Here is a 12183-nt window from a genome sequence, read left to right as displayed (position 1 = left end):
CGCGCCACAGATGCAGTGTGCAGCCTGATGTTTCAGTCACACGGCCGATAACAACCAGCGAGCTGATTCATGAGAGCATGGGTGAAGCCACGAGGGGGTGTCAGAGAAGTGAGGTCCCCCGCGATTACTGCTGATGACAGACAGGGAGGGTGTGGGACAGTCCTCTTAAAGCTGGAGCTCCCCCGACAAAAGGCGCCTTCTCGCCTCCGCCCCAGGAGAGGATAAAGATAAACTTCTCCTTCAGGAGCTCCTCCGTCTTCTGCTGCGCTGAGCTCAAACTCCATGACGGAGTCTTAAAGACCCACTCTGGTGAAAGCTTGTGGCTTTTTTTTTTTTTTTGATAATGGAGGACATATATATATAAAGGAAATTAATCTTAAAACTGCATTTCTGACTATTTCTTTAGTCAAATTGTCATAATTAAGGAGCAGACCAAAAAAAAGTCAGCTGTAAAATTATCATATTTTTTTAGTAGAAAATGCAGATGGGGCCAGAAACTTCCCGCTCCTCTCCATTCTGATGCATCCACTTCCAGACAAATAGATCCATTTCTGTCTTTGTTTTCCTCGTCAGAGCTGGTGTCTGGATCTAAACTGTGAGGCTGAATGGCTCCGATATTTGAGGCCATTTTTGTTGCCATGGTAATGTTAGGTTGGGGTTGTGAGGGGCTGTAAGATAGCGGGAGAGCTTGTAAACAGAGAGCTCTCAGTAACGGGGAGGGGAAGTGGGAGCGGGGTTGCTCTGGGCCATCGGCCACAACTCGGAGGTGAATTCTCATTTTTATGTAAGAATCACATGCTTTTTACAGAAAATGTTTAACGTGAGGAGGTAGTATAAAATGTGACACTGACGATGAATTTTTACCTGGCAAAGATAAAACCTACAACTTTATTTGTCTGATTTTAACCAAACCAACTCCATCCATCCATCTTCAGAGCCCACTAATCCCTTTCAGGGTGACGGGGTTGTTGGAGTCAACCAAGCTGCTGGGTGAAGGCGGGCTACACCTTAAACAGGTCACCAGTCCACTGCAGGGCGCCAAACCAACCTAAAATACAGATTTCAATGATGTCGCAAAAGGATTTGATTATCCTTTTTATGATCTTCAAAGAATTCTACAGCAAATCAATCTGCAAATAGTACACAAGAAAAACAACTATTTATTAGGAGTTAAATGAAAATTAAGCTTTAGAAACTATCAAATCTGTATGAATGTTTCGTTTTTCCAGGGCATAAGTCCAGTCAGCGCTTTAGGCTGCATTACTGGCTTTTATAAAATGCACCAAACAATTTACACTGCAGGCTAAAGCAGCAGGAGGAGCAGCTCCGCATGGCAAAAACTGAATCTTATGAACATAATAAAAAAAGATTTTAAGACAAAATATCTCATTTTGTCTTAAAAGAAAAATAATCTTCTATCCAGAAAGTTTTTCAGTAGCAGAATAATCTGAGTTTGAGAAAACGTGAGAAAAACTTTTTTCTTGGGATAAGAGTTCTGGTTAAGAGCATTTTTCAACCTATTGGAAATTTTGCTTGTTTTAAGAAAATTAATCACATTTGTGACACATTTTCTGAAGGCGTTTTTAAAATGCACTGAGAACCAACGACCAAGCAGCTTTAGAAGGTTCTTGGAGATCCTGTTCACCGACCAGCGCAAGAAAACACACAACGACGATGCAACCAACCCAGGACAGGACAGAGAGGAAGCCCTTTCAAAACAGAAAAAAGAGGGAGAATTCTCAGCTGTCTCCAAACTTTTTCCTGGTTTCAAAGGGTAAAAGGGGAGGCAGCGCTCCTTCAGAGCATCCCCTCCCTGGTTTGTGTTCACGGCGGTGGCGTGAGGCCGTACCTCACACACGCTGTAAATCTGAGCTCTTGTAAATGTGACGGTCGGCTCGTGCCCTTTGTTCTCCTGCTGGAACCAGCGTTTTAGGTTTCCGAGCCAGGCTTTGGGTTATTAATAACCTGTCAGTAAAAAGCACAGTTTTTTTTAAAAAGCGTGAGTCAGAAGCTGCTGCGTGAAGAAGAATGAGGCTTCTACCTGGCAGCAATCTAACCTCAGCAGAATCCAGGAACGCTGTAGTTTGGAATTTTTTCCATGGATTCTTCCAGCTTTTTGTCCTGGACAGAAGCTCCTGCAGCTTCATGAAGATGACAGAAAACTTTGACCTCATCGCAATCTTGCTGCTGGATGCACCCCCCCCCCCCCAGCTCAGTGTAAACTAAAGCAGATGTGGGATGCAGGGAAGGGTCTGCAGTTACATAATGGAGGTGCTGATGGGACTGTACACCCCCCCCCCCCCCCCCCGTTTGTGTCATTGGACGAAAACCACCTGAGCGTCTTCATCAGCAGGGCAGCGATGTGCGGTGGGGGGGGGGGCACATTTTGTCCTCATGCGTCAGATTCACAATCAGACCAGGAGACCTTCAGATAAAAGTGGGGGGGGGGGGGCGCAGAAGAGACACAAGCAGAGGCACAGACATGGAGGAGGCTCTGTGTTTATAACCCCCCGCTCCCACACACACACACACACAGCACGGGGGAGCACGTGCACGTGGACCACACACCGGACGGCAGATCTGTTTAAAAGCCAGGAGCTGTGTTTATCGGCCCCTACATCCTGCTCTGAACATTTAGGAGATCTTCTGTGGCGGAGAACATGCCGGTGGAATCACCGCACATCAGCCTCGGCCTTTCGGGTTGGGATGTAGTCGGGGAGTGGGGGCTTCAGTCATGTGTTGCTCTGAAACTGCTGGTTCTGGTCCCTCACCTGCCTCTCCATGTCTCTTTTCCCTCCTCTTCCTTCAAACTTTAGTGTTACAGTTCAGACTTCAGCAGAGGAGGGCACGAGAGCAGCTGGTAGACCAGGGCATCATGCCTCGTGAGTACCACCCCTTCCCCCCCCCCAGAGCTGCCACACACACACACACATACACACACGCACACTCGCCTTCAGGGAGGCTGAGGGGAGTATCTGTAGGAAGTATCCCCCAATTAGCAGTGAGATAGGGAGGTGAAAGGTCAGCTCTCCTCTCTGTCTGGTCCTGATTATCGGCAGCGTGTTCGGATTTCCCGAAGACAAATGAAAACAACTTCAAACTGGAGCTCCAACCTTATGTTACTCCAACGATAATCTAATAAAGATGCAGGTCACACGACCTGTGTTTTAGCATAACAGAGCTTTTATAACAAACAGAGACCTCTAGTGTTTAAAGTTAGGAAATGCGTGTAATGCTCGAAAGAATCAGACCCCACTTCTTATCCTAACATGTCTACAGTATTTATACATTTCTCTTAACTCCTAAAGTTTATCTTTATCCTCTGTAACATATCTGCAGCTGATTTAAACTTTATGTGTACACTAGATTTCTTGTAAGAACCATTAAAATGTAATATCAATTTTTTCAAAGTGGAAGCTAAAAATCAGACACCATCTTCAACTTCGTGCAAATTCAAAGGTGTGACGGTTAAATAAAATAAATAGAATTTACAATTCTAAATACGCTTTTTTAAAACGTACATTTTTAAATATAATAATAAACGTGAATTCACAACTGTCGAAAAGAATCCACATTTGGAGGAAAGACTGCTGGTTTTTGTCTGTTAAATTTTTAAGTTTTCTTTCATTTTGAAGTTGAAGGCAAAAAGAAACTTTCCAAAAAACGTTCGTTTTTTTGTTAAGCTTTGCAAACCTGGGGACTTTCAGTTTAGCGGTAGTGAATGGATTTTGGACACGTGACAGAGCGACTTGACATGCGTCAAGAATGAGTTGGATGTGGTGAAAAATCCAGTAGTTTTTCAAAATAAAACTTCAAATGAAAAATGAAACAGAGAAAAATGTAAGTAATGCTTTTATTCTCTGCGGCCCGGTACCAAGTGTCCGGTACTGGTCGGTACTGGCCCGCGGCTCGGGAGGACCACTGATGATGACATGAAATGAGAATTTGTATTGCTCTCACCCCGTCGCAGCTTTTTACTGCTAAACTTACAAAGAAAGGTTTTATGTCAGTGTGAAGGAAAGTTTGCCTTCAGTGATGATTCTTCATGGTGCTCTTATTCTGTTTAATTCCATCAGTCAGGGAAAAAAGAAAAGAAATTCAAACATACTTTACATTCATGTGACAACGACAGTTTCATATTTTATGAAATAATAAGTGGAGAGAAACATCCTGGGATAATTGTATGGTGTGTGTTACCATGGCAACATGTCCCGCTGCATCAGCATCAAGTGAAATGGGATTTTTGATGCTCCAGGAGTTAGAAAATGTATAGAGATGAATTCTAACAGGCAGTTATCTCATATGAATGTGCGTCAATTATGGGTACACAACTTTTCCACCAACCATAAATGAGATTTTCACCAAGGAAGCACAAGTCTGAAGGATTATGTAGCCCCAGAAGGAGGAAAAGTATATATTTTGGTGGATTTTTCTTATGTTTTGTCAGATCAGACAGACGTGCAGAGAGTTCAGGGTCTGTGACTGACCGCTCAGGAATGCTGCAGCTCTGAGCAGACTCAGCAGCTGATTGGCTCTTAGAGAGCATACCTGTTTACAGCACGGCACTGCATCAAAGCGCAGACACGCCCACACAAGTGGAAGTGCAGCTTGAGCTGGTATTTACCAGGGGAGGCGTTCTCCTAAAACAAGAACACTCCTGGGATTTATGGTGTCCTCTGATGAGAGTGGCCGGGGCCGCCAGCACGCGACACGTGACAATTGAACTCTCCATCTTCACGAGAATGCAGCATGACATGTTGCAGCGTTTTAAAGAAGTGAGTCACGATTTTTGAAGCAGCAGGAAAAACGGATGAGTTTCAGGTTTTTCTGTGGGTTCCTGCCTGCAGGAGGAACACGGACACTGCTTCAGCAGGGCTTTGTTCAGGGATATCTCTGGCACCGTTTGCCATTTCACAGAGGCTCTGGCGTCCAGATAAATGCTGTAAGGTGCGGTTGAACGGAATCCAGAGGCCAGCGAGACCCTATCAGTTCCTCAGAGTCTGCCACAGATATAGCAGCAGAGAGAAACATGTTTGGTGGACAGGAAACCAACTTTAAAAGAAAGACGCTTGTACTGGCTGTTAATGCCTGGACAGCTGCGGTGCAAAGGTGGAAAAGAGTCTGCGGGGACTTTCTCTGGAACACCCGCCCTCCTGCTCACATTTACACCCCAAAAGTGACAGGTTCCGATGGAGACGCAGCATCCTGCTCCTCCTGCTGCCGATGCTGGCCCTGCCTGCTGGTGTTTGTGCTGCTGCAGGCGTCCGCGGTGTATATATTACCCGGGAACATCTGGTGTTTATTAGACTGTGGAAGAATCCGCCCTGCCCCGCCAGCCTGACTGCCGTGTGGCCTGCAGAGGAGTCCACGCACAAATGTTTCCTCAGGAAGATAACAGAGTTGTATCGCTGTGCTTTAAGGTGCCCCCCTCCCCCCTATCGTACAATCATGCTTGAAGCTATTTCTGCTGTGACAGAGTGAAGGATGTTGGGAGTTATATTCTGCCCTCACAGGCTGGGTTCCAGGGAGTCTCACTCTCCTTTAGTTCTCTGGTTTTCACCATTGACTGTATGTGAGAATTGGACTGAGTGACCCCTCCCCCCCCCCCTGGCGTTACAAACAGGAAGTACCTGCTGGCTCCAAGAAGCCAAAATCCAACAGACTCAAATAGAAAAAGAAACAGCCATTGCTCCATCATTCTTTTGGTCAGAGTAACCATTCCTGATCTGCTACTTTTTCTTAACATCTTCTCAATAATCCTAAATTATCAATAATCCACCTAAAAGTAGGTTGTCTTACGTTGAACATTCAAACTGTTTGACAGATTCTCCTGAGCCCCCTTACAAGTGGTAGAGGTGTGGACTTCCGAAAAACTCACTCCTGATTGGTGAGTGTGGTTGCCATAGAAACAATGTCTCAGACCAATCGCTGCTTACTGATCATTTCTGGTATAGAGTCAATAGTTGTTCCGCTCCACCACAACTGTTTAATCATCCATTCTTCTCTCACTTCTTGGTCTTCTTGCTTCTGTGGAGTATGGCCTCACTAAAGCATGTGCAGACACGACTTCACATGCTTTCCTTTTTGTCCTATTCCAATGTGTCAGAGGACCTCTGCTTCTTGTGTGGGATGATCACATTCACATACCCTTGACTCGCTCCTCATCTGCAACAGAGTCTCAGATGTTTAGCAAACCCTTTGAGAAGCTGGTTAGCTTGACAGGAGGCAGCATCCTTGTGCAGTGGTCGTCCCAAAACCCTGACAGTGCACGCCGAGCTCCAGGCCTCGAGGGTTTGTCCTGTTTCCCTGCCTTTCTGCTTATCAGTAGCTGGACACACCTGATCCAGCTGCGGTAGGGCAGCTGTTATGAAGAACTATGAAAATGTACTTTCATTGTCATAAAAACTGTGCTAAGCATGTGGTTACTTGGACTGAGGTATTTTCTCTCAGTAAAGGAAGGTTTGACAACAAGGATGGACATTTTTGTAGATGAGTTCATTCCTACTACTTACAGGTCCACATTTACCAGTTCGAAGAGTTAACTGTAACATTATTAAGCAAATATCATTAACATTAAAAGTTAAATCAGTAGAACGTTGACCAATCAGGGACTCTGATTTGGCAGCGAGGAATCTTAACCCATGGAAGTATCGATGATTTGAGAATTGATCATGGAGGAGAAATCAATATTTGTGGTTTATGTCTGGCTGGAATTCCATCACACCAAGTATTTAACATAACAGAGCAAAACTGTGAATGAAAAATCCTGGAGCAAGATTTGCCAAATTTGCACGGTTTTGACAGTTTGCACCAACACTCCTCCATCTGGCAGATGTGTGCTGGTAGAACGGTAGAAGACGTAGAAGAAGCCCCTCCCTGCTTGTCCAGTGTGAACACCATGGGTGTGGACGTAGCTTCAGACGCGTCTTGCTGCAGCAGTAGATCATCTAGTTTCTCTGTCCTGAAATTTGACACTTTTTGAGATTTCTGATGTGAGCTGTTAGTCCTGCAAGCATCACTGAAGTGAACAAGCTCACTAGTGTTAAGATCTAAATACTCAGTGAGGCTCCTTAGTCTTGTACTTTTTTGCAAAATATCTTCAAACTATCAAACACAAAACAGCAAAAAGGAGCCGGAAAAGAATGAGTGGATTTAAATACCTACTTTTCAACATTTCTCTACTATATAGAGTTATTTACCAGATGCATATATTGCAGTTGTGTCGCATACTGTTGTCAGACCTCCTGACCCCTGTGGCAGCTGCATCCCATCATGTCTCTGATGATGGGCTGCAGCTGCAGGTAAACGAAGCTCCAACAGCATGAGTCTGCAGAAACCTCAGCTGTGCAGCAGATTTATAATTATTCCAATAATCAGCTGTCCATCCCTCAAATGCATGTTTCTTACTATTAATGTGGCTCCACATACAAGGTAAATACACAAACTTTTCAAGAACTGTTGCTTAAAAAAAAACTCCAAACACAGAAAGTTTTTTTTAGCTAAAGATATGTGGCTTTTATTTTGAAAGACAACTGTGAAGGATGTGTCGCTTATTGCATAATACTGATGTACTCCCTCCTGTTTTCCACTTTTTTTTCTTTGTTTTGAAGATTATTTTTCTCAGCTGCTTCTCTTTGCTTAGATTCTTTCAATTTGTAGCTTTTGATGCTTCATTCAGGATGAATTTGCGGACAAGTACACAGATCAAAGTCCTTTTGATGTAATTTCCTTTTTTATTTTTTAAAAGTGAATTTGGTTAAGTGGGAGTAGAAGGTCAGAGGTCAAGCAGACAGTTACCCTTTTGCAGATCCTGTCTATGTAGTTTCAGATCTGGAGTATTTCTGAAAGCCAGCGGGTCTCTCTTGGTGCCTACATCATTATATTGAAGGTTTTACTTTGCTTTTCACATACCAAATGTGGTGTTCACTCGTGTAAAATGACCGACAACCTTAAATTTGATTCATTTTTCATTTCTCATAAAGACACACCCCGATGGAAATGGTTTGTTTTTTTCTGATGACGGAGGACAAATATAAAGGAAATTAAGCTCAAAAGTGCATTTCTAAGTATTCCTTTAATCAAACCATTGTGAATCTGGAGCAGATGGAAAAATGCCATTGGGAAAAGATTGTAATGATGATGGAGAAGGTACGCTGGGCGGGCCAAAGTCTCCCAGCTCCACTCCATTCTGATACATCCACTTGTAGACAAATAGATCTATGGTGTATTTGATTTCCTCATCTGAGCTGGAATCTGGATCTAAACTGTACGTCTGGATAGCTCCAATGTTGCTCCCCATTTTTGTTGCACCTTTAATGTTGTTTGGGCTTGTTAGGGGCTGTAAGCTAGCAGGAGAACATGTTAATGGATGGTTGATGGGAGGGGGGGCGGGGTTGCTCTGCACCAACAGTTCCGCCCACAACACAGAAGTGAATTTTAATGAACCTCTGCCTCTCTGCAGAAACTATGTCCTAGAAGGTTTTTTTTCTTTTACTTTAATTCTTTCAATGCTTAAATTATTTTAGTTTCCCCCTCCTGTTGCATTTCTAGAGTCAGTTTCAACCGAAGGTTTGTCTTCCTATTGTCTCGACTGTAGCTGTTTTTTCCTCTTTTCTATTTGAACCCTGATTCTTCCTCAAAACCGACATTTCTAATGAGCTAAGTTCAAATATTTAAAAATATTTCATGCCACACGTTCATCTTTATTCAGCTGAAGGTCTTTTTGTGACGTGATTGAGCTGCTCCGTCATCCTGGTGGTGGTTTTCACAGGGTTCTGTTCTTCCCCTATAATGGAAAGGATGATCTACAAGACATTTTCAGTCCTCATCCAAGCACTTTCTTCTGTTCTGCTGCCTCAAAAACCAGTTTTTTCTACACACTCAGACCATCAAACTGATTTGATTTCCCGCTGCTGGCTGGTAACCCTCGAGTCCTGATTATTTCTTCTGGACTCAGCATAGGGCAGAGCAGCACCTGCTGCTTCTGCTGCTGCCGCCTTTTCATTACACGTCTGCGTTTATTTTTCTAGCACTCAGAGCGTCTGCGGCGTGGCGGAGGGAGATATCAGACCTGACCCCAAACACAGACATGAGTTCTGAGAGAATGAACACAGCCATGAGGGCCACGTTTAGGAGGAAATTACAGCTGAGCTGCCTGATGATGAGGCCGCATATAGGAATGATGAAGACAAAGAGCACTGAGGAGCAGATTAATTCTCCACAGCTCAACAGCAGAGATCTTTAAAGAACTTAAGAAAAAAAATTTTTAACCCATTTTGGCCCTTTTATTGACTGGATCTAAGGTGTGAAAGTCAAACACAGAACCCTGAGGAACTCCGTTACTCATTGTGGTGTTGAAGCAACCGTTACACATCAAGGCAGCAAAAACAGACATTTAAAAATGCTTTAGCTGGTTATGTTTTTAAAAAATAAAAAAAGGAGTAAAAATGACGTAAATCCAAAAAAGATGGCACATGTAAGAAGAAAAATCACAAAACTTTCCGTGTTTTCAAGGGAAAATTATCGGGTTTTTTTACATTTATAAGTCATTTACATAATAAGATGGAGGAGGGGTCTGTTAAAACCACTATAGAAGAACAAACACTGATCAAATCTTATTGTTTACAACAAAAATGTCTAAACAATATCTAATTACCTTTTTCTTCAAGCAAGAAATTGAAAGAGATCTCTGTTTTAGCAAAGTGAAAGAACCCTAACGCTAACCTTTCTAAGTCTCAGTTTTGATGAAGAATAAACTGGAATCCAACTGTAGGGATGTAACCCTAACCTGTGGATGTCCTTTAATGTTGTTCCGCTCCATTCTGATGCATCCACTTGCAGACAAATAGATCCACAATTTAGAGGCAAATTTCTGATAAACTAATGCCGCTCTGCAGAAACTATATCCTAGAAAACGACAAGGGTGTTTTGTTTTTGGCTAAAAATAGCATAAATATCATTTTAAGACCACTGGGAAGACCTTGAAAATAAATGAAAAGATTACCGGAGTGGGACTTTACTTAAATACCTGCCTCTATCATTTAAAAAGGTTTTATTGATCATTAGTTAAATAATTAATTCCTAGCAGATTTTGTGTTATTATTTTCTTATTTCTTATTTTTTTTATTCTTTCTATTTTATGTGTGTCTGCAGATTTGCTGCTTCGGAGGTTTGATGTTTGCCTCCTTAAGTTTAAGTAAACACAATGCGTCAGGAAGACAGTCTTTACTGAGATGAGCAGCAGCTGAATTTGCGTCTTTTTTCCCCTCAGAGGTCAGAGTTCAAGTCTGTCCTCGTGCATGAGCATACCTGCCTGCACGCCAGTCTGCCTCCTCCTTTGTTGCTGCTTCATCTGGTTCTTCAACCTGACCCTACCCCTCTATCTGCCCGCTTCAGCTTCTCAGGCTAATTTTGGAAATGAGCCGTCCCCTAAAGAGTCACTTGAGAAGCGGAAGTGCATGTGGCGCTGATTTCCTGTAATCCTGCCAACTCAATCATCTAGTGACACCCTCTCACGATGAGGAGCGTGAGCTCTTTCACACTCTCAGTGTGTGTTGGTAAAGCAGGAGCTGGTGGGGAGTGAGTGGCTCTCGGGCTGTGAGGTCAGCGGGTCAACCCAGGTCCGGTGACTGAAACCAGGGTCGCGTCCGGGCTGTCACGTGTGGATTCCACCCCCTCCCACATCCCCCAGCAGCTCTGTCCTTGCAGCTCCATCAGATAGCTGCTCTCAGCGGCTCCAATCAACCTCTCAGCCGCACGCCGTAACACCTCAAAGCTGAGGGGGATGGTGGCAGACTCAAGGGGAGAAATTACATTCACGTTAGGAATCCGATTACACTTAACTTTATAGAGTAATCTGGTTACTTAAACAGAAACCACAAAATATGTTTTTGCATCCAAATCATTGAATTGAAAACCCTTGGTTACCTGAAGCTGAGAAATCTGCTTTCTCTTTATTAAAACTGTCGGTAGACACTATTTCTTAAGGCCGTGTCAAACAGCCACAACGTAGATTTTGTCAAATTGACAAAATCACAGACAAGCAAAACAAACAGTTCAGGTGCTCTTTTGACCATTACAAAACAGAATGGGGAAAAAAGACAAGTAAATAAATAATTGCCAGTTACACTTTATTCAACAATATTTACAAGTCGTCCAAATAGGGCATAAAGAGAAGAAAGAAAAATGCAGTCTCAATACAGAGCTAAATTATTTTAACTTCATCACCATTAAGTGATTTAGAAATGGTGTCCATTGTTGTGAACATTAACTGAAGCGGTCCTGACATGGCGAATTTTTTTCCATGTGGATGAGAGCATGTCAGTGAGCCACACTGTAAAGTAGGGAGAAGCCGTAAAATTCCACTCTTGCAAAATTTGTCTTTTTGCAGTCATCAACCCAAGTTGTAGTGGCTGCTGCATTACAGTCGGGATAGTTCTGGGACGTATGCAGCCAAAAATGGCAAGCTCTGCATCAGGTGGAATAAAGCAACCATAGGCCTTGGAATACCAGTGAAATATTCTCTTCCAAAAGCCAGCCAATGAGGGACCAGACCAAAAAGCATGAGCCAATGTGCCTTCAGGTATTTTACATTCATCACAAATGGGAGTAATTGAAGGATATATTTTATGCAATTGTTCTTTGGAGTAGTGGAGCCGATGGATGATTTAAAATGGTATCAGTTGGTGTCCGCTGTTAACAGAGCAAGAGTGAATCTTGGATAAACACTTTTCCCACATTGATTCTGATATTTTTTTGCCCAACTCCTCGCTCCAAGGATCTTTCATTTTTGTCGATTTCACCATGTTGCTGTCATCAAATAAATGCACTATTCTAGAAACCAAATGTCTGGAGCCAGGGGAACTTTTGAGAATGTCATAAAGATCATGTTCAGCTGGAAGATCTTGAAATTGTTTAGTATTGGACTGAAAGTAATTTCTAATTTGTAAGTACCTATAAAAGTGTGAATTGGTGAAGTTAAAGTTTTGTTTAGTTTACGCATATTTTACGTAGTTTATACACAGTTGTTACATAAATCACAAACAGTTGTGCATGATTTTTGCAAGATGCATTTGCAAATTTATGGCTTTCCAAGACTGTTCCACATATGTCTGAAAGACTTTTTACACTTGTACCACCGATGTATAACTTTTGTTTCACTTACAGGGCGCAGATATCACATTA

The 12183-nt window shown here is 42.8% G+C and overlaps 1 protein-coding gene across 1 annotated transcript in view; it reads left to right on the top strand.

The window, feature by feature from the left end:
• myocd (myocardin) overlaps positions 1 to 12183 on the top strand; it is a 33492-nt gene that overhangs the window by 920 nt on the left and 20389 nt on the right. The window contains exon 2 of the mRNA XM_023949498.1: positions 2817 to 2882. Within this exon, the coding sequence (XP_023805266.1) occupies positions 2817 to 2882 (66 nt within the window). The remainder of the gene's footprint in view (positions 1 to 2816; positions 2883 to 12183) is intronic.

This window comes from Oryzias latipes, chromosome 19 (genome assembly GCF_002234675.1).
Source record: "Oryzias latipes chromosome 19, ASM223467v1".
Classification (NCBI taxonomy): Eukaryota; Metazoa; Chordata; class Actinopteri; order Beloniformes; family Adrianichthyidae; genus Oryzias; species Oryzias latipes.
This window is presented reverse-complemented; position numbering and strand designations above follow the sequence as displayed.